Source organism: Aptenodytes forsteri, unplaced genomic scaffold, assembly GCF_000699145.1.
Source record: "Aptenodytes forsteri isolate BGI_AS27 unplaced genomic scaffold, ASM69914v1 Scaffold354, whole genome shotgun sequence".
Taxonomy (NCBI): domain Eukaryota; kingdom Metazoa; phylum Chordata; class Aves; order Sphenisciformes; family Spheniscidae; genus Aptenodytes; species Aptenodytes forsteri.
This window is the reverse complement of record NW_008795043.1, coordinates 408,748-432,014: the sequence shown is the minus strand read 5'-3', so window position 1 is coordinate 432,014 and position 23,267 is coordinate 408,748. Positions and strand designations below refer to the sequence as shown.

At 39.2% G+C, this 23,267-nt stretch overlaps 1 protein-coding gene across 1 annotated transcript in view; it reads left to right on the top strand.

Moving 5' to 3' along the window:
- Positions 1–5,010, top strand: part of GUCY1A2 (guanylate cyclase 1 soluble subunit alpha 2) — a 148,641-nt gene extending 143,631 nt beyond the window's left edge. The window contains exon 8 of the mRNA XM_009276960.1: positions 4,518–5,010. Within this exon, the coding sequence (XP_009275235.1) occupies positions 4,518–4,725 (208 nt within the window). The 3' untranslated portion in view covers positions 4,726–5,010. The remainder of the gene's footprint in view (positions 1–4,517) is intronic.
- Positions 5,011–23,267: the final 18,257 nt, after the last annotated feature.

Genomic DNA, 23,267 nt, shown 5'->3' with positions numbered 1-23,267 from the left:
GCTGAGGGTGGTGAAACACTGGCACAGGTTGCCCAGAGAGGTGGTGGGTGCCCCATCCCCGGCAACATTCCAGGTCAGGTTGGAGGGGGCTCTGAGCAACCTGATCTAGTTGAAGATGTCCCTGCCCACAGCAGGGGGGTTGGACAAGCTGACCTTTGGAGGTCCCTTCCAGCCCAAACTATTCTATGATTCTATGAAATAATTCTGTAGTAACAAATCTCTGTTAGCTCATTTTCTGAATATAGGAACTCACTGATGAAGATGTGACTGTTTCTTGCCAAAATAATGTGAAATATAATTACCCTATCATTTCATCTATGCATGAATAGATTAAATATAATTACCCTATCATCATCTAGCAAAAAAGAGCTACAGCTTTTAAAAGCTTCTTCAAGGTTCCCACTAAGTACTATCCCAATTTTCATTCACACACAGACCTCCTGACCTTGAAATGCTTCTTGTTTCCAGTAGGAAATAACCACATTTTCTGTTTACTTACGACACCTTTTTTTTTTTAAATGAAGGAACTGAAGATGAAAAAATAAATGAGATAATTCTCAGATACCACCTCTTTTTGTCTGCGAGCAACAGCATTTCCACAAGGGAAGGGACAGAACAAGAATTTAAACAGTTCTGGAAGATTTCAGGTTAGGAGAGGAAGCTGTCAGTTAATCAGCAACAACTCAGTGTTTAAGAAATTCTTCCTCCCCTGAAACATCAACAAGGAAGACAAGCTGAGGGCAGACTTAGTTCCGGGCAATTTATAGGAATGCTTGAGTAGCCTGACCCTCACAATTTAAGCACTGAATTGTAAATTGTATATCCAACCACTTGAGTGGAACCCAGAATTTTGAACCTGTGGATAACCTGCTATAAAAATATCCTTTGCAATAGTGCTCTTAAGGGAAATACACAGAAGCGATGCAGGAAATACAGCTGAGATAAATGCTTTGAAATATTTTCAGACTAGTTGTTATATGCATATTCCTGAACTGTGGAGACTGTGTAACTTCAACTTAAGCTCTATGACTATTGGACAATCTGGGGACATTTTATGTAGAGTTTAAGCTGTCATATGATTTCCTGAAGGTGAAGGATAGATTGTGCTCTCAAACTTTCAGATCAGGCAATCTGACTTGGTCACAACAAAATGCTCTGAGAATGGTCCACAAGGTGAGACAAACAACCAGAACTGGGTGCCACCACCCAGGAAACCTTCCAGACCAGAAGGTTTTACACTGGCTTTTCCCCTGAGCCAGAGGGGAAATAGAAAAACTGATTGTGTGGCTCGGCCTTGCCCTCGCTGAGGACGTGCACTATTAATTTTGCTGCTTGGCAGAAGTATCTTTTGGGATTCTTTATACCCATGAAAAGGAAGACAAAAAACTTAGGGCTGTAGATCTGGGCCATGGCCATCAACTGCTACTGTTTTATTTTTAACATCACAAATGGCCTAAATATAGGTGGGAAGATTCCTGCAGAAAAATATCCTCACTGATAAGCACTGAGGATTAGCAGGTAACTTATTTCTTTACTGTATATGCAAAGCTATAAGAAATCAGAGGCAATCTCTGAATCATGATCTCATTCTCAGCCTGGGAAAACAAGTGTCAGGACCAATATATTTAAGGAATCTGAAGAACCTGTTCTTTAGGAGAATGGTAGCAAAAGGCCATTTTTGTCATGATTAAATGACAAATAGGAGAATGGTAGCAAAAGGCCATTTTTGTCGTGATTAAAGTCATTCTAATAGTATTATTACAACAGCCAGCAAATAATCTTTTTTCTTAAAAGTATAAACTAAAGTATGTAGGATAGAATACTATCATAAGTAGCTTCCATTAGCATTTGGTAAAGAAGATTTCCTGCCATGTTTGCTTGGGAGCTGAAATGTTATCCCAATAAAGGTCAGCTAGACAATTTCTGAGGGTGAGAGGCTGATTCAAACAGTGCACCTAATACAGGGACGTGGAGTCTATCACTAGCCATAGCAGTAGAGGTATTTCCAAAAGACTAATTGGTCAGTCACCCATCACTCCTGGCATCTTTGATACTCTCAGAGCATTTCATTGCAACCAAGTTACAATTCACAAAACAGGTGAATATGAGGCCTTTAATTAATATCTTGTACGTTCGTTCTATGAGGAAAATAGTATGAAATAGCAACTAAACTCAGTGCCAGCCCTGAACTGAATCAAAGAGTATATGTATATATTTTACAGTTTCAGACTTGTATAACTGTCATTACAATTAGATGATGTTAGGAAAGCATTGATTTTTAGCAAGGCCAGACGCTCCATAGTGAATAGTCATTTTGGGGAAGAATGACTGCAGTGAAAGCTTACAGATTTAGCTCAGAAAGTTCTAAGAGTTCAACTGTTGCTTGCAGAAATCTAGTTTGAGAAGTAGCAAACAGTTATTTCAGTGTATTAAGCCTGTAGTTTTAAAATGCAAAACGTTTACCTCAAGCATTGCAGCGATGAAAAGAGAGAAGCTTCTCTGTTGAGGCCTCTGCAAACTCTCATGCAATTTAGAAAAGATTACAGTATTTTGATCATAAAATTGGCAGTCTGGAAAATAGATTATGACATTCAAACAGCATGGTAAACAAAGACCACCACAGAAGTTCAAAGGCAAAAACATTGTTGGATTTATAACCAACTGATTATTTAAAAGCTGAGAAGAAAATGCCTTTATATTTCAATGAGCTCACACAGATTGTCTCAGCCAAAACCCACAAAAAATACTGAGTAAAGGAAGTGCCATTACATGTGCTGAGAATCCTGGAAAATTCTCCTGGCAACAGGATTCATTCATTCATTTACTTCCCAGAAATCAGCTTTAGAGACATTAAATAAACAACTGCGCCGGTTTTGGCTGGGATAGAGTTAATTTTCTTTCTAGTAGCTGGTACAGTGCTGTGTTTTGGATTTAGGATGAGAACAATGTTGATAACACACCGATGTTTTAGTTGTTGCTAGGTAGTGCTTATGCTAGTCAAGGACTTTTCAGCTTCCCATGCTCTACTGACTGAGAAGGCTGGAGGTGCACAAGAAGCTGGGAGGGGGCACAGCCAGGACAGCTGACCCAAACTGGCCAAAGGGATATTCCATACCATGTGACGTCATGCTCAGTATATAAAGCTGGGGGAAAGCTGGCCAGGGGGGCCGCTGCTCGGGGACTGGCTGGGCATCGGTCGGCAGGTGGTGAGAGGTTGCATCACTTATTATTCCTGGGTCTTGTTCCTCTCTTTCTCTCTCTTGTTGTTTTCCTTTTCATTACAATTTATTGTTATTGTTATTTAATTATTAAACTGTTCTTATCTCAACCCATGACTTTTCTTACTTTTGCTCTTCTGATTCTCTCCCCCGTCCCACTGGGGCGGGGGGGAGGGTGAGCGAGCAGCTCTGTGGTGCTTGGTTGCCGACTGTTTAAACCAGCACAACAACCTGTTGCAAAATCCACTGAAGCTAATAAAGTTCTTCCCACTGACGTTTTTGAGCTTCAAATAAGACTGATGGAGAGAAAGAATAAATATCTTGGGAGGGGAAAAGATGAAGACTGCTTTCGTATATCCAACTGTGCTCAGAATTTACCATTACCTCACAACTCCTCTTTTCAATGCTGCAAGGGACTGAGTACCCCTAACTTAATTTACTGGAAACAAAAAGAAAATGTGTAGAGTTATTTTCTTTATTTTACAAGTCCAACTAATTTCAGGGAAGATACTTGATAAGGAGGCCCTAAACTTTCAGATGTAGCCAGACAGAGATTTCTCTACTGTGGAGGAAGATGAGAAATGGCAAATGGCAGTATAGTCAGGTCTGTGATGTTGTACCACTTGTGTGGGCATGCCTGGAGGATGGCTTCATGGCTCCCGTGAACCTGTATCCCTTTTTGACCCCAACCAGGTGGCCCAGATTATACCCATGGGTACTTCTGATGAATAATGCTAGATTTGATTCTGGTTTTTGTTGAAGCTGGATTTGCTGTGTTTGAACCTAATTTGTGAAATACAATACTACTGAGTAGTAGTAGAAGGGCACAAACTGACCACCCTGCTTCTACCTGTGAGAGCTCCCAAGCACTGTCACCTTCACACCTACTTTGCAGCAGGAGATCTGGTGGTAGTCGTCACTCTGAAATGTTCATTTCTGCACAACTGGCCAGACTGGAGTGTTTTAAGTGAGCCAAATGATACATAATGGATAATGATCATTATGAATTTGGTTCACTTTCTGGTACATGACTTTCTGAATGCTGACACTGATTTTCAGAGAATGTGTTTATTTGGGCCATCTCCTCAGCTGATCTCAGTCAACAGAGCTCCTTGAAGTTGGTGATGCTAAGTTAATATAGATCAGCTAAGGATCCTGGCTTAGGATTTTATTAGATGCTACGTAATACTTTTAACTCATTTTTTATTTAGGACCACATAGGATCAATCTCTTTCAAAGGGATGTTTCTGGACTGCGTTTTACAGTTTTTTATTTCCCTCTGTTTTGTTTTTTTCCTAGGCTTTTGAAAAAGGAAGAAAATTTTATTTTTATCCCTCGTTCCCGTGAAGAGCTTCCAGAAAACTTTCCAAAGGAAATTCCTGGGATCTGTTACTTCCTCGAGGTCAGAAGTGGTCAGAAGCCGCCAAAACCCTCCATCACATCTGCCAGAGTGAGAAAGGTTTCTTACAACATTGGTACCATGTTCCTCCGGGAGACTAGCCTATGAGGCCTGCTGCAGATCAAAGACTCGTCAAAAAAGCACAAGCCCAGAACTGGGTCATGACAGGGGAGTTGGAGGTTCTTTCTATTTCACTGCCTTGTTCTGAACAAGCAGTAAAAGCTCCATGTAATGTCAGGCAATAATCATTTTAAAAGGTGGGTGACTGCTGTCAGTAAACAAAGTGGAGATAGGGGAAAAAAAATTAAACAACGTACTTCCACTTCCAGAGGAATTTCTTTCATAAACTTCAGTCTGGCCCCTCTATGACAAACAAAACCAAACAAAACAAAAAAAACCCCAACTCTCAAATTAGAGGTTGGTTTTGTTTTGTGCAGAAAGGATGATGGTTCTCTGTAGATTTGCACCAGCTAAGCAGAATTGAGAGTCAGTTCTGATTATGCATTCCTACATTTAATGTGTTCTTCAGTAAGGTAATGATGTTTTTTAACTTTATGAACAAGCATTTCATATATATATTGTAGACCTGTTGTAACCTTCCTGTCAGGAGGAATTATAATTCAATACAAATATTGTAGGAATTTTACCTATTTTTATACATATTTCACTTTCTGGATAATTACATTCCACATACTGTAAGCTGAGTGAGCTTAGCCAGCTTTTCAGAAGAAGCTACTATATATTTCATACATTCTGCCTATCAAACCTTATTGTTATACAAGTAAGAAGAACTCATTTCTTGACTTTTTTGGCAACAAAAATATCGATATTTTACAGTAAAAAACACTTTGGTAAATATCTCTACCTGATGTTTATGCTAAAGCTTTAGATGAGCATTGTCTTGCTTATATAAAAAAATGTTCAGTATTTGTCCTACAGTGCTGTATGTCCAGTCCTTCCAGGACAATGCAAACAAAGTATAGAAGATCAATGTGTTGAGAAACAGAAAAGTTCTGTTCAGTGGGGCTTGTTTCCCACTAAATTATCAGCCAAACTGATTTTTGGTAGAAGTCCTGGACTTTTTTAAAAAATCTGGTCTTGTGAAAACTTATTCTGAGGAATTCCAGCAGACACTGGAAGCTCTCTGGATACTGGTTTTCCACATTTTTTAATAGGACTTATGCTCCTACTCCAGTTCAATTATTGAAAATCCTGTTTTTATGATGCTCATCTGGAAATTTCCTCTATTGCTGGATTGGCTGAAAAGTCCCCTGCTTTATCTAATGTTGAGCAAAAAAACACTGAAAAGGGGAAGGCAATACTTTCCCAGGTTTAATGCAAACGGCAGTTCAAGATTTATATGAGTCCATGTCAATTTTTTAAAAGAAGGCCAATTCTTTGCTGTTGAAAATTAATATAGCTTTATTGTCTTCAATGAATCCAATTGGAACAAGATGTGGATCTGTCCCTTAATAGGCACATTTTTAGGCATTGTTTATTTCTCAGGTTTTCCTTTTCAAAAATAATGGCAGTCAGTTTTCCTCTGCAGGTGTACTTCCTTTAGGGTCGTACTGAAGTGGGCCGATGTTGTTCTGCTCTTGGAGATTGTTAGTTAACACTTGTGCGGTGATTCCAAAGTGGCTTAGCTTTACGTGGGCCTGATCAAAGCTCACTGAAATCAAAGATAAGACTCTCAACAGCACTAGGAGGCATGATAAGCTCTGCATTTCTATAATCCCGACCAGCAATTAGAGTTTACTTACAGATTTAGTAGTCATAACTTGAGGCACCTTTTGAAAATAAGTAAATAACTTTCACCACATGTCCAAATTATCCAGTTAGATCTTTCTGTGGAGGGAATGACAGTGCTGTATTTCTCCCCTTTGACCAGTAGCCCATGTCAGAGTGGGAACAAGTCAGCATGGCACCGCTAGTCTGTGCTGAACATGTTTCAGGCTTCCTTTCCATGAAGCCTTTCTGGATGAGAAAGGAACATCTTGAACCTATACAGACTCCAGCATGTAGAGGACATCTGAACTTATTATGCAGGTGTGTTTTTTTTTCTTGCCTGAAGAGGGTAGATGCATGGGAATTAGCCCAGAAACTTACTGAAATGGAAATTACCTTGCTTTCTAGAGGAACACTGATGTTAAAGATTTCTTCCATTAATATTAGAGCGTCCTTGGGATTGGAGGAGTTAATCTTTCATCTACCTTGATAAACAGCATCTGCAGCTCTACTGCCTATCTCAAAAATGACTTAACAAAAACTGCTTGTGCTTGAAGTTGCAGAATTTCCATCCAAACTACAGATCTGAGAATTTTCTGCATAGGATGACATTTTAGCCTATAGCCATTAGTTTGCACATACATAGGATGTAGCATGCATTTTTTTCCTGGGAACACCAGTGAGACATGCAAGAATCATAAATGGAGCAAAGTTCATGTTTCACTACTGGAAGAGGAACACCACTTCCTAGCTAATAAAGCTGTGGTTTTGATGTCATTACCTAGTTCCCTAGAGTGAGAATTTTTCAAATAGCTATCAATAGATTGAGATTTCATTCTGACTTCACTGGCACATCCTCATTGTTCAGTAGGTGCTGATGTCAGAGTACCAATCTCTCTGCCCAAACTCTTTTTATCTTCTCACCACCTGTAGTCCTCTGTGAAAAGAACAGACATAGAGGTTCAGACCAAAAGCCTGTAGTTCAATAACCTGTCTCTCACAGTTACCAATAGGGAATGTCTAGGTTAATTCTGTGGCTGATCTTTGTAGATCTATGGAAACATTTTCATGAGAAATGATGGATAAATGCTAATTCTACTAGCAAATTGGAGAAGCAATCTAAAAATGTTGTATCACCATCCTCATCCTCTCAAGTGACTCTTTATTCTATAAGGAAATTTATAATTGCAGAGATCAGTGCAAAAACTGAAAATTGGTATCAGCATCACCATGGAGACAATGACAGTGTTTGCAAATAAATCATCTAGCTCTCACCACCTGTAGTCCTCTGTGAAAAGAACAGACATAGAGGTTCAGACCAAAAGCCTGTAGTTCAATAACCTGTCTCTCACAGTTACCAATAGGGAATGTCTAGGTTAATTCTGTGGCTGATCTTTGTAGATCTATGGTTTCATTTTCATGAGAAATGATGGATAAATGCTAATTCTACTAGCAAGAAGCAATCTAAAAATGTTGTATCACCATCCTCATCCTCTCAAGTGACTCTTTATTCTATAAGGAAATTTATAATTGCAGAGATCAGTGCAAAAACTGAAAATTGGTATCAGCATCACCATGGAGACAATGACAGTGTTTGCAAATAAATCATCTAGCTCCCCAAATTAGAGTAGATTTACTGTATAAGGATATACAGCCTCTGCCTTTTATAAGCTTGTGTAAAGGTAATGTGTCCAGAACTTCAGCACGGATGCTAAGTATTGTGTTATTTGTTTCTGTGTTATGACAAGGGAAGTTAATAAAAAAGTGGGGGCTCTCTAGGGACATTTTTCTATCTCAGTGTGAGAAAAGTGTAAAACAAATTCTCAGCACTCTTTAACTTAGTAGTTGCATCTGCTGCCTTTAATATTAGGTTGCAAGTTTATTTTGTTGGACAACTTTATGATGTGAAACGAAATTTATTATCAAGGACGATGCTGTGGAGTCAATTACATGGTAGTCAGACTGATCATTTCTTCAACACTACGTCCTTTTAGTGGTAGGGAAAACTTTCTCATTTGCCTGGCATTGTCTTCATAAATAAAAAGGTTCTCAGAGTTTTTATACCTTGGGATGATGAGGTGGAGAGGTTAGAGGTGCTGAAATGGATGCAGAAATCACATACTATTGGAATTTTCTTCTAATATTTTCCTTCCTGTAAAACAGATGATCTTTTGTTCCTCTGATTAAGAATTTACATGCCTGTGTTTCTTCACATAGCTGCAAGTAGCAACATCTGCTGTCTTGAGTTTCTGTATGAAACAAATCCACCCTCTCTGAAGACAGAGGGAGGAGATCTACTGCATGTTGCCTGTACAGGGCAAAGGAAGGATGATATGAAGACCCTAGCTGGGGTCATCAGTCTCTTTGCCGCATACCTCTGCTTCAGACTCAGAGGGATGAGAGACCATGGACTGACCACAGAGGCAGACCCAGCGGCCAACTTCTTGTACAAAAGTCATGGGGCCTAAGTAAACAGAGGCAACAGTCATTCCCCTAGAGTCCTTTTTACAGATCTTGTGTCAGATTTTTCCATCTGCTTGAAGCTCCCCATCACACAGTCTCTTCCGTGATGCAGTGCATAGAGGTCAGGAACTCAGAGTAAGAAGGAAATAGTGATGGAGGTGGTAGAGTGGTGGATAAATTTTGTTCTACATCACTCTGGTAATCTCTGCCATTCAAAGACAAAAGTCACTGCATGGGAGAATTGCTGCTAAGCCAGGACTCGCAAAGTGTGGTTTTTCTTGCAGGATCCCACAGAATACATCTTTTTTAATTCCAAAGAGGCAATAGCCATTAACTGTGGTTGTGGTTTTGGCTTCATTGCTCATTCCCACATCCAGTTTCAGATCTGAGTCTGTTTCGAAAGGCATTTTGGAGCCTGGAAACATGCCTCTGCAAACAGAAAACTAAAGCTTTTAAAACCTTGGAAATGTTCTATGGGAATTGCCTATTCCGAAGAAGAAAGCCTTGCAGTTGAGTCTTTAGCAGGTCCTACTGCGGTTCATGTGTGTGCATATACCATTTCACAATGCTATCTCCTCCTGTGCTTATGGTTTTCCCTACCAAGCCCAGCAGACCTATCAGGTGTATAACCAGCTTTTCTCTGTTTTCCATTAACATCCCTCTTTCATTTTTTTCTGTATAAAGCAAGCAGTGCAGAACCATGACGTTCCATGCATTTGAAAGTATCATAGCACTGCACTGAGGCTTAAACTCTGCTAACCAATTACACATTGTGTATTTCTTCCTCTGAATAGATCCTTCTCCCAAACGATTTAAAAATGAAGGAAAAAAAAATACCACCCAAAACTGCTGTGTTGAATTGCAAATGGATATGAAACCTGTATCAGTTGTTGGGGCAGGTTTAACTGCTGGACAGCTTTCAGATTTTTCAGCTGCCACAAGCTGTCACACTTGCATGCTTCATGCAAACTGTCCTGCCAAGAAGTCTGTAATCCAACAGCAGCATCACAAACTTACAGCATTTTCTGGGTTTTCCTCTTCCAGTCTCAGGCCACTACCTCACCTCTGCTGAGTGCTCAGAGCTCACTGAGGAGAGCTAATTCCCTGTCCTAATGCAGTCTCAGAGCTTCTGGCTTTGTTTTTGGGTTCTGGTGATCTCTTGCAAAATTATACATGTGTAATATTGGAAATAGCAACATGCTTAAATTAGCAACAAAAAAAGAAGCATAAAAAAGCTTGTCAAACTCAGAAACAGTTGGTTCCCTTCCTTCAAGGCAATTAATTCATTATTCATAGCACTTTACTGGGATTGAGGGTGCCAGTGACAGTAGAGGCTGTGGATGAATTGAAGATGCTGAGTGTGCAGGAGACTCGACAGGCAGGAGTTGATTGGCTCCTGCTACTGTTCGTAATTCCATCACCTTGCATGCTATTTCCTGCTCTCAGTCAGGCTTCTGCTCTTCAAAAGACCTCCACTTTCCTTCCTTTAGCACCCTGTATGTGACATAGACAGTGAGTAATTCTTATTATTGTTCTTATTAGCATCTGTTGTTGACATGGCTGCTTATATCTAAAGAATAACTGGGATTCAAGGGCTGATCTTACTCTTCTTTGCAGCAAAGACAAAACTGCTACAGTGACACAGCAGGCACTCACATCCTTAGAGAGGGAGAAGACCGCAGTGCAAGTTGTTACTGGTGGGTTCGGGTGGAGAAGTCAGTACGTTAACAGTCCATGGCATGTTTTTAACTTTCCCAGGCACTAAATTTATCTGTGCAGCTAGGAGTTACTCCTTAACAATGTTATTAATTTGCAATGCATGAGCAGCCTTACAACAAAAATCTGTAAACTGTTTAACCTCATGTACATGATTGATCTTTTGTGGCTTGGCTATTAATCATGCATGAAAGCAAGAAAAACAGTGAAACTGGGGAATGTAACAATTCAGTCATAGGCGACAGATCATTCACCTCTGCAGATGCTTACTTGTTCCTGTGGCTTAGAAAGGTTGAACTTCAGTTATCTGTGGTCCAGGTTAGTATCACTGTGTCACTATAGCAACAAAATGGCCTCTGAAAAACAGCATGAAGCATCTCAGTATGCTTCCCTGCAGGCTGGGGTTCACATTAGAGAGGCCAAAACAGTAAGTGATGCAAAGTGGCAACTTTGCTGGCAGCCTTAACAAAAGGATCAGTGGAGGCAGATGTTAAACCAGGTGTTTGCTCCTGGGATTTTAGTTTCCAAAGGCAAAGTGAGGCTGAACATGTTTTACTTTGGACAAAAAGAGAAGACACAGGATTTCAGAGAAACAAGTGTCTTCCCTGCTTTATGGCTAGCAGGGAGGCAGTGGAGTGAAAGGGCGTCAAGAGGGACACCCTGGCTGCCTTGGTTGCAGCAGTGCTCGCTTCTGCCTTCAGCTCTCTGGCCCACTTCGGCTTTATCATTCCAAGAATCAAGTTTCCTCTGAAGACTTGGGGACAGGTAAGTGCTTCAGGCACTTATCCTCTCTGCTCTAGACACAGCATGAGGCTGCCTAAATCCCTGAGTGTGCTTAACTTTCTCAGTGACCACAGGTGGCAAACTTAGACTAGACATCTATTTTTTAAGATGGCCAAGATAAGTGAGATTGATCCCACTGAATTAAGCTCTTTCCAGCCCAAGTGCTGTGTGTCAAATCTTTTAGTCTGTGCTGCTTTTCAGAGTTTTGCATTGGCCAAAATAAATTGAATCAAACTAAGTAGCAGAGGGCGAGATAAGCATATTCCAGGATAAATAAAGGTTTGATACGGTAGCCATGGTGACTGTCAAGAACAGGGGCTACTGCGGTTCTGGAAGTCTCTTCCTTCTGATGTCTGAACCCTTTACATGTGATATCAGCACTGCCAGTCACAACTTCTGGATGCCATTAGGACTGTGATTTAGAAAAGCTTTTGAGCTTTGAGCTCGTAGCCCAATTATGCAAAACCTCTGTGCCATCTTCACCTGAACTATGTGCCAGAATGCCTACATAAACCTTGTTAGTTATCCTGTATTAAAGATGGTAATAAAATATATAAATTCTAAAGAGCAGAGAGATAGTTGCCAGGTTATCATTAGCATACATTTTTTGCGCTTTTGTGAATTTGTAGGCCCCAAATTAACTTTCTGTTAGCAGAAGGTCTCACATTGAGCTACTTGTTTTCTAGATAATTATTCCCTAGCAATACTCTCTGATGACTACTCTTGAAGCAATAAGTAAAGCCATGCTAATCTATTCTGTGTAGATTCTTGTACAACACCTATCACGTTAACAAACTGCCTTTTAGCAGAATAACACCCTGTCATGTATTGTTTGTCCTTCCATCCTCTTCCCCAGGGGAGAAGAGTATGTAGTGGATTCATGTGATTTTGTGAGGTGGTGTCTTTTTGATAGTTTTCTAAAAATGTATGTTGCTACTTAAATAAGGAAGAGCAAAATCAGAACTATAGACCAGGATTAGAGAAGAGTTTTAGTTGTAAACAGAGTATTTTAAAGACTTCCCACTGAGTAAGACTGCTCTCCGATCCTAGAAACAACAGTACCAGTAATGTATATAAGATACCCAGGAATGATAAATATGAGCAATGAAACAGGCAGGTACATATAATGGATAATTTCTGCTTTATACACAACAGTAAATAGATGCTAAAACTGACTAATACCTGGAGAGGAGGAATACTGTTTAATCCATTTTGGCTTTTGTTTATTACCAGTATACCTCTAAGGTATTATTTTTTCCTTCCCTAACGAGACTGAAACATACTGTTAAATCAATATCAGAGTTTCTGACCTTATTGCAGAAGAACATACGTTAGGAATAAATAAATATCAAGGAGTTTTTTTTTTTAAAGTGAGCCATTGCTTGAGAGAACAGATCATATGGAAAAGAGAGAAGAGGTGTGGACATGTGTATTTATTTTAAAAGTTTCTATGGCATTTCTGATTTGTTAAAATCATTCTGAAACTGTACACTTAAAGCACAGCTGCCTGGTTCAGGTTATTTGCATTTGCTAAGAAGGAGGAGGTAAAATTTTCATAGTCACATAAGGAATATACTTCTCAATCCCATTTTCTCTGTTTAAACACAACCTCTTTCTGAAGGTTGAATCTAACTTTGCTGAATGATCCTGAGGTTCTGAATGCCTAAATAAGTTTTGGAAATGTGGGTTTTAAATCCATATCATTTATGTTCCTTTGAAATGTTGTTCATAATGATGTATGAAAGCAAATTCTAAATATCCAACCAGCAGCAAAGGTGCATTTTCCTAATGCTAACCTGTGCTGGATGATGAAATGTGGAATTGTTTCTACTCTATGCAGTTTTTTACACCTTTTTCAAGGTGATGCTCCCTGATGTGTTGCTGTGAGCATATGAATGCTCTGGTCTTCAGTGGGGATGAGGCTTGTTACCCACCTTTATAATGTTCTGAGGGATCCTAAGGGAAAAAGCACTGCCCAGCCAACTCCATCCAATTTAGTTCATCTACTGAGGGAGTGTCAAGCTGAGTCTACGATTTACTTTCTCATTACATCTCTAAGTCAAGTCCCGTGTGCTTGCCAGTGTTTAAGTGTGTAAGTATTCCTCTCCAGAAACTTCTCACAGGTCCTGCAAAGTATATAGGTAAGAAGCAGAGAGAAAGCATTTGAAGAAAGTGAAGCATGTGTGTAGGAGAGAGCTGCTGTGCATAGATGTGCTGCTGATTCTCAGCTTTCATGTATTTGGACGTCAGATGACCCAGAGAGTATTCTGGATATGATGCAAAATGCAAGAAAGTGCTGTACATAATGTCATGAACTCTCAAGGCATTAGGATGAGTTCTAGAGTCCATAATCCTTAGAGTTTTAGTGGAATTGCATGAGAAGTGCACTATTTTAGGAGGAGGGAAAGTTGCTTTGTATTTTAAAAAAGAGTTGAATCTCTAGTTGCAGAAGAAAATTGTTGGGGAAAAAGAAAGTCTAAAAATTCTAAATGCAAAATGCAAAGAAGAATGTCCCTGTATCATTTGACTTTTCTGGAGGTAGGACTCAGAATTTCTCTATGAGTTTCGATACTGAATGCAAAACTAGATGTGAAACATTACAAGTGAGGTACTTTGCCAACTGGTAGAAATTTGGAGGTGATAATAAGAATGCCTTTTAAAAAGTATGTAGGGATATGGTACTTAAATGTTAGCAGTTTAAAAAAGCGGAAGCTCTCTGCTTTGTAAGTAAATATTGTTTAGAAATGCCTAAACTTAAAGAAAGCTTGGAAGACTGTTGTATCATAACAAAAAGATACAAAGTCTATGACATAATCTACAGTTCACACCATTCCTTCAGAAACAGTCCTATACATGGAGTTTTCAAAAGCACGTTCAACCAACAGTTGTTTATAGTTAATGTCAAAGAGAGCAGTATTTCACCAAGCACCTTCTGCAAAAATGCCAAGCAGATCATGTTAGGCAAGGCCTAGATTTAACTCAGTTGGTTTAGAGTATATTAAGAGTTACACTGCACTCCAATGCAAGGCTTTAAATGAGCTTCCTAACGTGTGTCAGCATTGTGCCTTTTACTGAAGTCTGAAGAAAGCCCAGTCTAGACAAAATTCCCATCCCAATACATGGCATTTATATTGCCTCGCTAGAAAATTAGCAGTTCACTAAATTACAGCCATTAATGTCTTTGATGCTGGAATATTGCTTATTATTCTTACGTCTCACTCTGCCCAAGTTGCACTGGGACCCATTATGCTCTAGACCACCAAGGAGTTTGGCAATTGCTGTAAGATTGAGTGAAATTCAGCTAACCTAAATGTAGGTATTTAAAAATTATCTCTGGTCTAAGCTAGTCAAGTCAGCTCCCTCTACAGTCAGTGCAGACATCCTGGCACCTCAAAGGATGATCGTTCCTGGTTAAAGTGTTTAGGATGAGATAAATCACTGCCTCTCTCCCCAGTGACTACAGTGTGGAGGTGGAGGACTAGTTCAGATTTGCTGTCATACTGTAGATGAGATGAATTCCACTGCTGATAAGAATGGGAGGATGTAATAGGATAGAACAGCAAATATATATGGAGAGAAACACATCGGGGCAGGGGCCAGGCTGCAACCAGAGATTCAAAGGGTTTTGGTGGTAAAATTATTAATATTTAAGATTTGAGAGGTCTGGCTAAGAGGTTTATCCTAACTAAAAGAACATTCCTTCTGACTAAAAGCTAACAGTCTGTGATTGTTTCCAGCTCCCCACTTCTGAGCTAAGATAATACTGGTGTGCCACTCCTATAGGCTCCACCAAAAGCCATCTCTTCATATTGTCACGTTATTTACTGCTTGATTCCTTCTTAGAAGGAAGTTAGCACACTCCTACTTAAGGAGTCCATGCCTCCCAGGGATGGATACCTGGTTTTGTTAACATTGAAATGATCGTTTTTCCTCACCTCTTTCTTTTTTCTGAAACAGTATATAGGTTGGTCTCTGTAATCACTTGGGAAAGAACAGGGGAACAGAGGGGGAGATGCTGGCCGAATGTTCTCTCGCTACGATTGTAGTTACTAAAGCTTCTGTCTGACCTGTCCTAAATTGTACTTGCGTTATTGCACACTTGGAGTCCCCAGATTCTCCAACAGGGTCTTGGGTCAGGCTGTGAACCAAAGGCAAGTGGGAAGGACCAGGACTGCCTGCTGCCTGCTCCCATACTTCTGTCTTCTGTTTGCAATTGCCATTCTGATCCTTAGACATCTGTGGTGATTTCCACTGCAGTTCTGGTTAGGGAGGCCGTGGGAAAGTTCTTCTTGGGAAGAAGCAACAGTATGCAGTCTTCCACATTGTGAACTGTCACTCTCTCCAGAGAAAAGGAATTAGAAGTAGTATTGTCCTCCAGAGCTGAGAAAACTTGCAGAATTTCCATGTACAGTAAACAGTTTCTATAATTACCAGGAAAACAAAACAGAGAGGCAAAGTCGTGCAGCAGGGGCATCCCATCTCATGCACGCTGCTGTAATAATGAAATCCAAACCCTGCGGAATTGCAGGCACATTATTCTCACTTGCTTTAAAGGTCAGCTAAGAAGCTAATTTCTCAAATGGGCTCATAGCTCTGAGACAACGTAACACTAGTCGTTTCTTCCAACAAATTGCAGTTGTCAGAGAAACTGGATTAGTAGCTCATGGAGCTAAAAATAGACATTATGCGCTTGCCAGAGAAGGATGAATTCAGTAACAGAGGTGAAGGTATATCAAAATATCATAACATCTAGAGAAAAAGCAACAAAAAAATGCTCAACTCAAAGCAAGTTACCCGTAAAATTACATTAAAAATAATCTGAATCACCAACTGGAAGGATGACAGGGTTTAGTCTTGATTCTGTTTTATTCACCTTCCAGTCCCACCTTGCGGTTGCTGCTTTTTCAGCTGAATCAGTTTGGCCACAGTCCTTTCAAAGTCACATACCTCAAGTTAGGCAGTGAAAATCATTATGCTGAAGCTATTATTTGAATACTGGAAAAGAAGAGTCTTTTGCTTAACATTTTTATCTTCTTTGCAGGGGGGAGATAATTTATCACTAAACTTATTCAACTGAAAAATAAAAACTAAACTCCGAAAGCCCAAATCTAATAAGGGAGCTACAGTGAAAGCAACTTTCTGAACCTCAGCATATCTTTACTAAAAAGTGGATAATTATTTTTCATTACATCAAACATTTGCATTTTAAAGAACTCTCTTTTATGCCGTGATTTTGCAAATTTGTATTACTACTTGCTTGGACTTAAAAAAAAACAAAACACTTCTTTATTCTTCATTCTTCTTCAGTTATTTATTTTCCGTAGTAGAGCAATTCCACCATACTGCATATGACCTTGAAGGAGCAGCAATCCACTGCAGATAGGGAGCCTCAGCCTGTCTGGTCAAGGTGAAAAGTTCTGCATACAGGTTGGGTCTCAGCTGAAGACAGGGCTGGCAGTAGTTGCATGCAGTTTGTACTATGACTTAAGTAATTCTTTTTACTTTTATATTCAGAAGCAGACCTATGTATAGCTCAGGAATAGTCTGCTCTGAACCAAATCATGCATCTTTGGCATCCATCCTTGCTTCGGTGAGAGGCATGGTCATCGTCATCCCTTCAGTTGTTAAAACTCAGTTACATTAGAGCCCAGAGATTAATAACACAGGAATTTTTCAGCCAAGTATTGTAAGAGAACTAATACTGGTTTTTTTCTGAATATGGTGGGCTCCACTGCTAGGACTGACTTTACATCCCTTCTTGGTTTGATTTTCACCTTCCCCAGTTTACTAAAGTTCTGCAGTTCCTCTTTGCAGGGTTCCATAGTGTTTTGAAGAGGCTGTGTATAGTCCAGCCAATAAGGGGATTTATTCTCTTTGCCACTTTGCTCTGCCCCTATAGCCAACTTTGGAGAAGGAACTGAATGCTACTAAAAATCTTCTGATGGTTTATATTTGTTTCAGTGGGATAAATTCGTGATTAGAAGAAACTTTTGCAAAACAAGCTAGTGTTATTGGCATGAACTTCACAGCCTGATCCCATCAAGTCATAGTTCAGTCTCTTCCCAAAGCCTTTGACAACAAATTGAACTTTGCATGCAGTATCTTGCCTAGAAGAACTGATAACAATTTTCCAATTGTCTGTCACTGTGATCCTGACTCTCCCATCTGATGGAAAACCCATGAAATTCATGAAACCGTGAATGGAAAATCTCATACTTCTGATACTTGTTTAAACCTTTCTTCCAGGAGCCTGCTGCAATTCTGAAATTGGTGATTTAACTGGCAATTCATTCAGGCTCATCTTCATTTCCTCTGCAGGTAACTAGAGGATGATTAATCTTTAATGCCTTAGAGTTGTATCTTTCGACTTTTCCCTTTGATTTGAGTGTTGCCAAAGTAAAATCTGAGGGCTAATTCCTGTCTGAGAGGGTCATGGGCAGCTCCAAAAACAGGGCCAGACATATGTGAAGGTAAGTTGTAGGTATGAGTAAAAAACTTGGATTATTGTGGGAAGATGGATGTTCACCTGAGTTCATGATGCTCAGTTTTAGGAGTGGGAACTTTTAGTAATAGTTATGAGCCACATATTGGTGGTCTGTCATTTACTGAGAGCAGAACAAAGGGAAGGAGCAGTTCAGTGCAGTGCAGTTTTAATCTCAGCTTTATGAATGCTGAGAATTACTGCTTGTCTTGTTTCAAACTTCTCTGTTTTGCAAGCTGGATAAAAATATTTGGTACTCCTAAAATGCGAAGATTGACCACCTCAAAGTCTGCACTCCTGTGGGAATGGACGAATCTCCCCGGGGTGCCAATGCTTTTTGTGTAATTCTGTAATACTGTTTTAGTGTGTCCTATAAAGTTTCTCTGAAGAGACTTGGACTTCAATTGTACAAGCATTCTGCACTAAGTAACAAGATTACAACCTTGCACTATCAACAAAGGATGCTTAGCATTAAAATAATATTGGATGTCATTAAATAATACTAGAGCTCCATCAGGGGTTTAGAGCACTGTGATGTTTGTGAACTGAAGCAGTTTGTATAAAATTTCTTACAGATACGAGGATAATCTAATTAATGACAGTATTTCCATTTTAGTAATATGCAGAGGAGGTAAGGTGGTGTCCCTAGACATTTCTGTCAACTTAATGGTTAAGAGATTAATTTTAGTACCATGTAAATCTGAACATTATTTTAAAACATCAGCCTGCAATCTACTGGGAAGGGATGTGGCAGGTTAGATTTTACTGTGAGCTAGCGTGGACAGAAAAGCTCAGCAAATCATGCAAGCCAAGATCTTCCCACACTGAAACCAAGGTAGTAATTGCAAAATTTAGTCTGGTTACTTGTCGTAGCTATTCAGCAAAGGAATCCACCTGCCAACAGAAGCAGAGTCCATACAAACTATCGCATGCTGCATTTCAGTTTTTTTAATTGGGATTCATTTGGCAGTCTTAGTGGTCTGGAAGTTACAGTAAGTACCTCTGGTGAAAATTACTATTTCAGTTACGATTGCTTCCCCAAACCAACTGAATTTATTACTAACCAAAGACTTATCTACTTGAAAACAAAACAGTAAAGTTTGGTTCTGTCATTTATGTCTTTGACTCCAAGCAGCTGAAGTGCATAATATATGTACTAACCAGGCCTGTGTTGTGTCATTGAGCAAGAGTTATTCAAGGCCGCAGCACCAGTATAACACAGCAGAATTCAGTATTAATCCCTCTATGGGAACATGAGTCTATGTAATAAATTGACGTGCCATATGTGTAGGCCATGGGAAAATTGTGTGTGCAGTGAACTACATACGGTCTTAAAAGCTTTAACATTTGTACTGCTCTTCCTGAAACAGAATGTATATCTTGATAGCTGTGACCCTATGAGCTTCTGAAAAAAAATGTAATTTAAAGTTTATTCTTCTTGTTTTAAAATCACTGTTTTGTGAGTTACTATTTACACACGCCTCCATACAGCAAGGGGTCTTTTGTCACGTGTTGTTGGGAAATGGAAAAGCAGATGCTATCTGTAAATCTTGCAGGCTAGAGATCAGTGAATGCCTTTCCTGAATCTCCTCCTGATAAGCTGCTTCTTTTTTCTAGCAAATGCAAACAGTGCCAATAGCCTGGGCCTTCTTTAGAAGAAACAAATCGTTTGTTAAACAGCCTTGTTCTGTTCAGCTTCTATTGATACTTCTAAATTTTCTCTTTCTGCCTTCTTTTGAGTAGGCTTTGGTGATATGATTATTGCAAAGTGTAACGGAAGGCAAACAGTTTGCCTTTTTTACCCTTCCTTTTTCCAAAGCCACTGAAGGCCTCAAACAAGAAGAAGAAACTTTACAAAACTCATGCAGGTGTGTTGTTAACAGATAGCAGAAGGATAAAACAGCCTTCTAAGGGTACTCCAAATTACCTTTTAATGGCATGCCTGCACTGTGTTGTGACTTCACATCTTGCTTTCATAGTGTGACCTGCTATAATGGTGTTTGTTACAACGAGGTCCTTTTAGTTTGTCCTACAAAAATATACTTGTTTGTCACCATATTAGAAACATAAGGTACACTCTGTAAGAAAAGCAATATACAATATACTATACATCTTGTATTTCAATGCCTCTAGTTTTAGGCTAGTATTCATATAAATGTTTATAATCAAAATACAGGTTTTATTGTTCTTCACAGGACCAAGCAAAGAAGTTTTGCCTTGTCTAAATACTAACAGTTGTCTAAATACTAACAATAACATTTCTATTGAACAAATACTCTTTTCTCATGCTTCTAGTTAACTTGTGGTGGACTCCATCCTACTCTGACTCCCCATTAACGCATCTGAAAGGGAAAAGTAATGAGCTATTTTAGTGCATGGCCTTTGCGCAGTACCTGATTCATAAAGATAAATAGATCCGAAATCTCATTTATGAGTTATTAGTGATCAGCAAAACAACAAAAACCCTTTGAAGTTCAGCTGAGTAAGTTCTGAAGATCTTGCATTGCTTAGTCAGTTTCTCAGTTTCTTGTGTCATTGTAACAGACATATTTGATGAAGCCTTTGCCACGGACACTGGCAACAGCCTTCATCAAAGATTGTTCTATTTTCTGCTTCCCATTTTATCTGGAAGCTTACTGTAATGGAGAAATTGTCTGGATTTTAAAAAAAATAAATCACACAGGTTTTCTTCAAATCAGTTCTCACCTTATTTGACCTAGTCCTTTGGTAGTAGCTCACATTGATTAATTTTTGTCATTTTAGTAACACAATATCCAGAAAAAAAAGTTTCTCCAGAGAAACTCCACTGAAGAACATTTTGTTCCTAATTGTGATCAGGATACCTCTGTTACATGTTTCAGAGCTAAGTCACTGAAGAGGTGATCAAAGAAGACAGAATATTAAGACAAATGCAGAAATTTTGCACACAAGAAATGTGCATACTTAGTTAAAAAAATGGTACAATAGGGAAGTTAGTAAGTTCTTTTTTTTTCCTCGTTTAACTTTGCTGATACGCATAACAATTGCTCATATAATATTTGTTTCTTCCCCCACATACTCTCATTTGAAGTCAACAGCTTCAAATCAAAAAAAGTTACATTGTCACAAATGTAGGTAATTCACTGGAAGTCATGGGCAGAGCTTGGTTTTCTAAGCACTGCGATAACATGGTAAGAGAAGTACCAGTTCAGTTCCACTGCCAGGTGCTCAAGATACCATCCAGACTGTATTTATTATTATTCTCTCATCCTTTAAAATGGCAAAAAAATTAGTTTAAGTCTGTGTCTTTGCATTGTTCGAGTTCTCGTATGTCGAGACTGCATCTGGTAGTATGTTGCAAACTTGCCTTCCCATGCTACCACATGAAAGAGTAGCTGCTTCATCACTTTTGTGATACCTTTTTCTGTCTGTTTGTCTGGAATTTTTTGACATCTGTTCAACCATGTCAATAGCTCTGACTGGGCTGCCCAGTGTCTGGAAATCCTGTATAAAAGGCCACACTAAACATGTGCAGAACAATTCTGTATCTCAGGTGAGAAGAGTTTTGTATGAATATGTTGGGTTTACTGCTAGGGGCAGACCAGCTTTGCAAGTGTACTGGACTCATCTCACGCTGTAGAGTTGATGTGTATAGGTACAACACATGTTGACACGTTGCTCAGCAACTGCAGACACATGGTCATGCATTTCAGTGTGGCAAATACTAAGGGAAAACATGGAAGTTGCAGCATTTGGAATTTCAGGTGTTGGCAGGAGTATGTGATTGGTACCACCTACTCTCTGATGTTTCATGAAAACTATCATCTGGAACAATAAGAAAAGAAGGGGAAAAAAAAAGGAAGTGAGGAGGATTGTGAGGTAGAGCTCATTTGTCAACTTCATGTTCTCTCAAACCTCCTTCTTTGCCATCGCCACATGTGGAACTGACACCATTCAAATACAGTGGTCAACACTGATCATCATTCTCATAGGAGTCATATCTGAGTTTCCATAGGTAAATTTTATACTGAGTAGCTATAATACTGCCATGGGGCAGAAGGTGACTGTCCTTTTCAATAACCATTGTTTAAAGATTCGTTGCTGAAATGGTCTATGCCCAAATATCCTGTTGGGACTTGGCAAATAGGGTTCACTTTCCAGCAAGGTTTTGTGGTAGGAACTTTGAATGTTATTGTGAATCGGGACTGATCTGTGGCAGTCCTAAGCCTTCACAAATAAAGCAGATTATTACAGCACAGTCAAAACCTTGGTCAGTACTGCCATGCCAGAAATGGTGTTCTGAACAATTGCAGACTTCCTACCTCCTGATAATCCTTGCAAAGCAAAACCATATGACTCCTATTATGGCTAATAAGAGTCTTTGGGCTAAAAGTCTGCAAAGAGCATTGACATTGTATCCCACACTCCTTGCTGTACAAAACCATGAGTGGTCTGATCCTGCAAGCGTTATAGTTGCTGGGTAATTCTCAGTCTGTAAACAGAATCATAGTCTGGCACATCGACGTGTAACGCATCCCATGTAGGAACAAGACAGCACTTTCCCCTGACCTGCATTTGGATTTAAAGCTTAGTTACATGGGCCATTTAGGCTGCAGTCCTGTGTGTGCTCAGGTGAACAGGTAACTTAAAGGACACAGGGGCCTTGTGCGAAGTGTGCTTTGGCCAGGCCTTCTGCAAATGTTGTCAGCAAGGGTGGCGGGACTGCGGCCATACCTCATCGGGTGGTTGTAGATGGGAGTCGCACACCCAGTATCTAATGCAGCATTTCAGATATCTAAGGACTTAATTTTTCCATACATTCTACACACATTCCTACATATTTTATGAATCAGGTCTGTGATCAATGTTTTGAACAATTTGTTTGCTGCAGTTTCATGGGGTTAGTATCTCTTTGGTTTGCAATGTAAATAATATTGTACATCTGCTATTTTATGATACAAATGCCATGTGAATTGCTTATTTTTAAAATGTTATAGCTCTGTTATGGTTTATTTACAATGCCATCTCACAGTATTGGTTTAATATGCAATGTATCTGTATGGCATGAATTAAATTGCTTATATTTTACAATGTCAAATATTTTATTTTTGTTTTCTAAAATGACTACATTTCATCCTATGCAGTTTCATAAATGTTTCTTAAGTGGCTCATTATGTCTGGAAATATTGCTTCTTCTCCAGTAGTGCAGGCATAAGAACCAGTATTCCTGATCAAAATCATCAGATATATCATCTAGCAATTTCAGATTAGAAATATATGTACAAATACGTAAGCATTTATAGTTAATCAGAACATCTACTATATCTTCCTTGCTTTTGATGTAATGATACATTTAAATCATTTTGTATACTTTTTATTTGTAATTATTTGTGAGTCATACACAGTGTAAATAACATGTTTCATTATGCAAGATTTCTAGGTATTCAAGATTACAAAAAAAGTTGGATTTGTATATGAAAAGAAATTGACAGTAGATTGG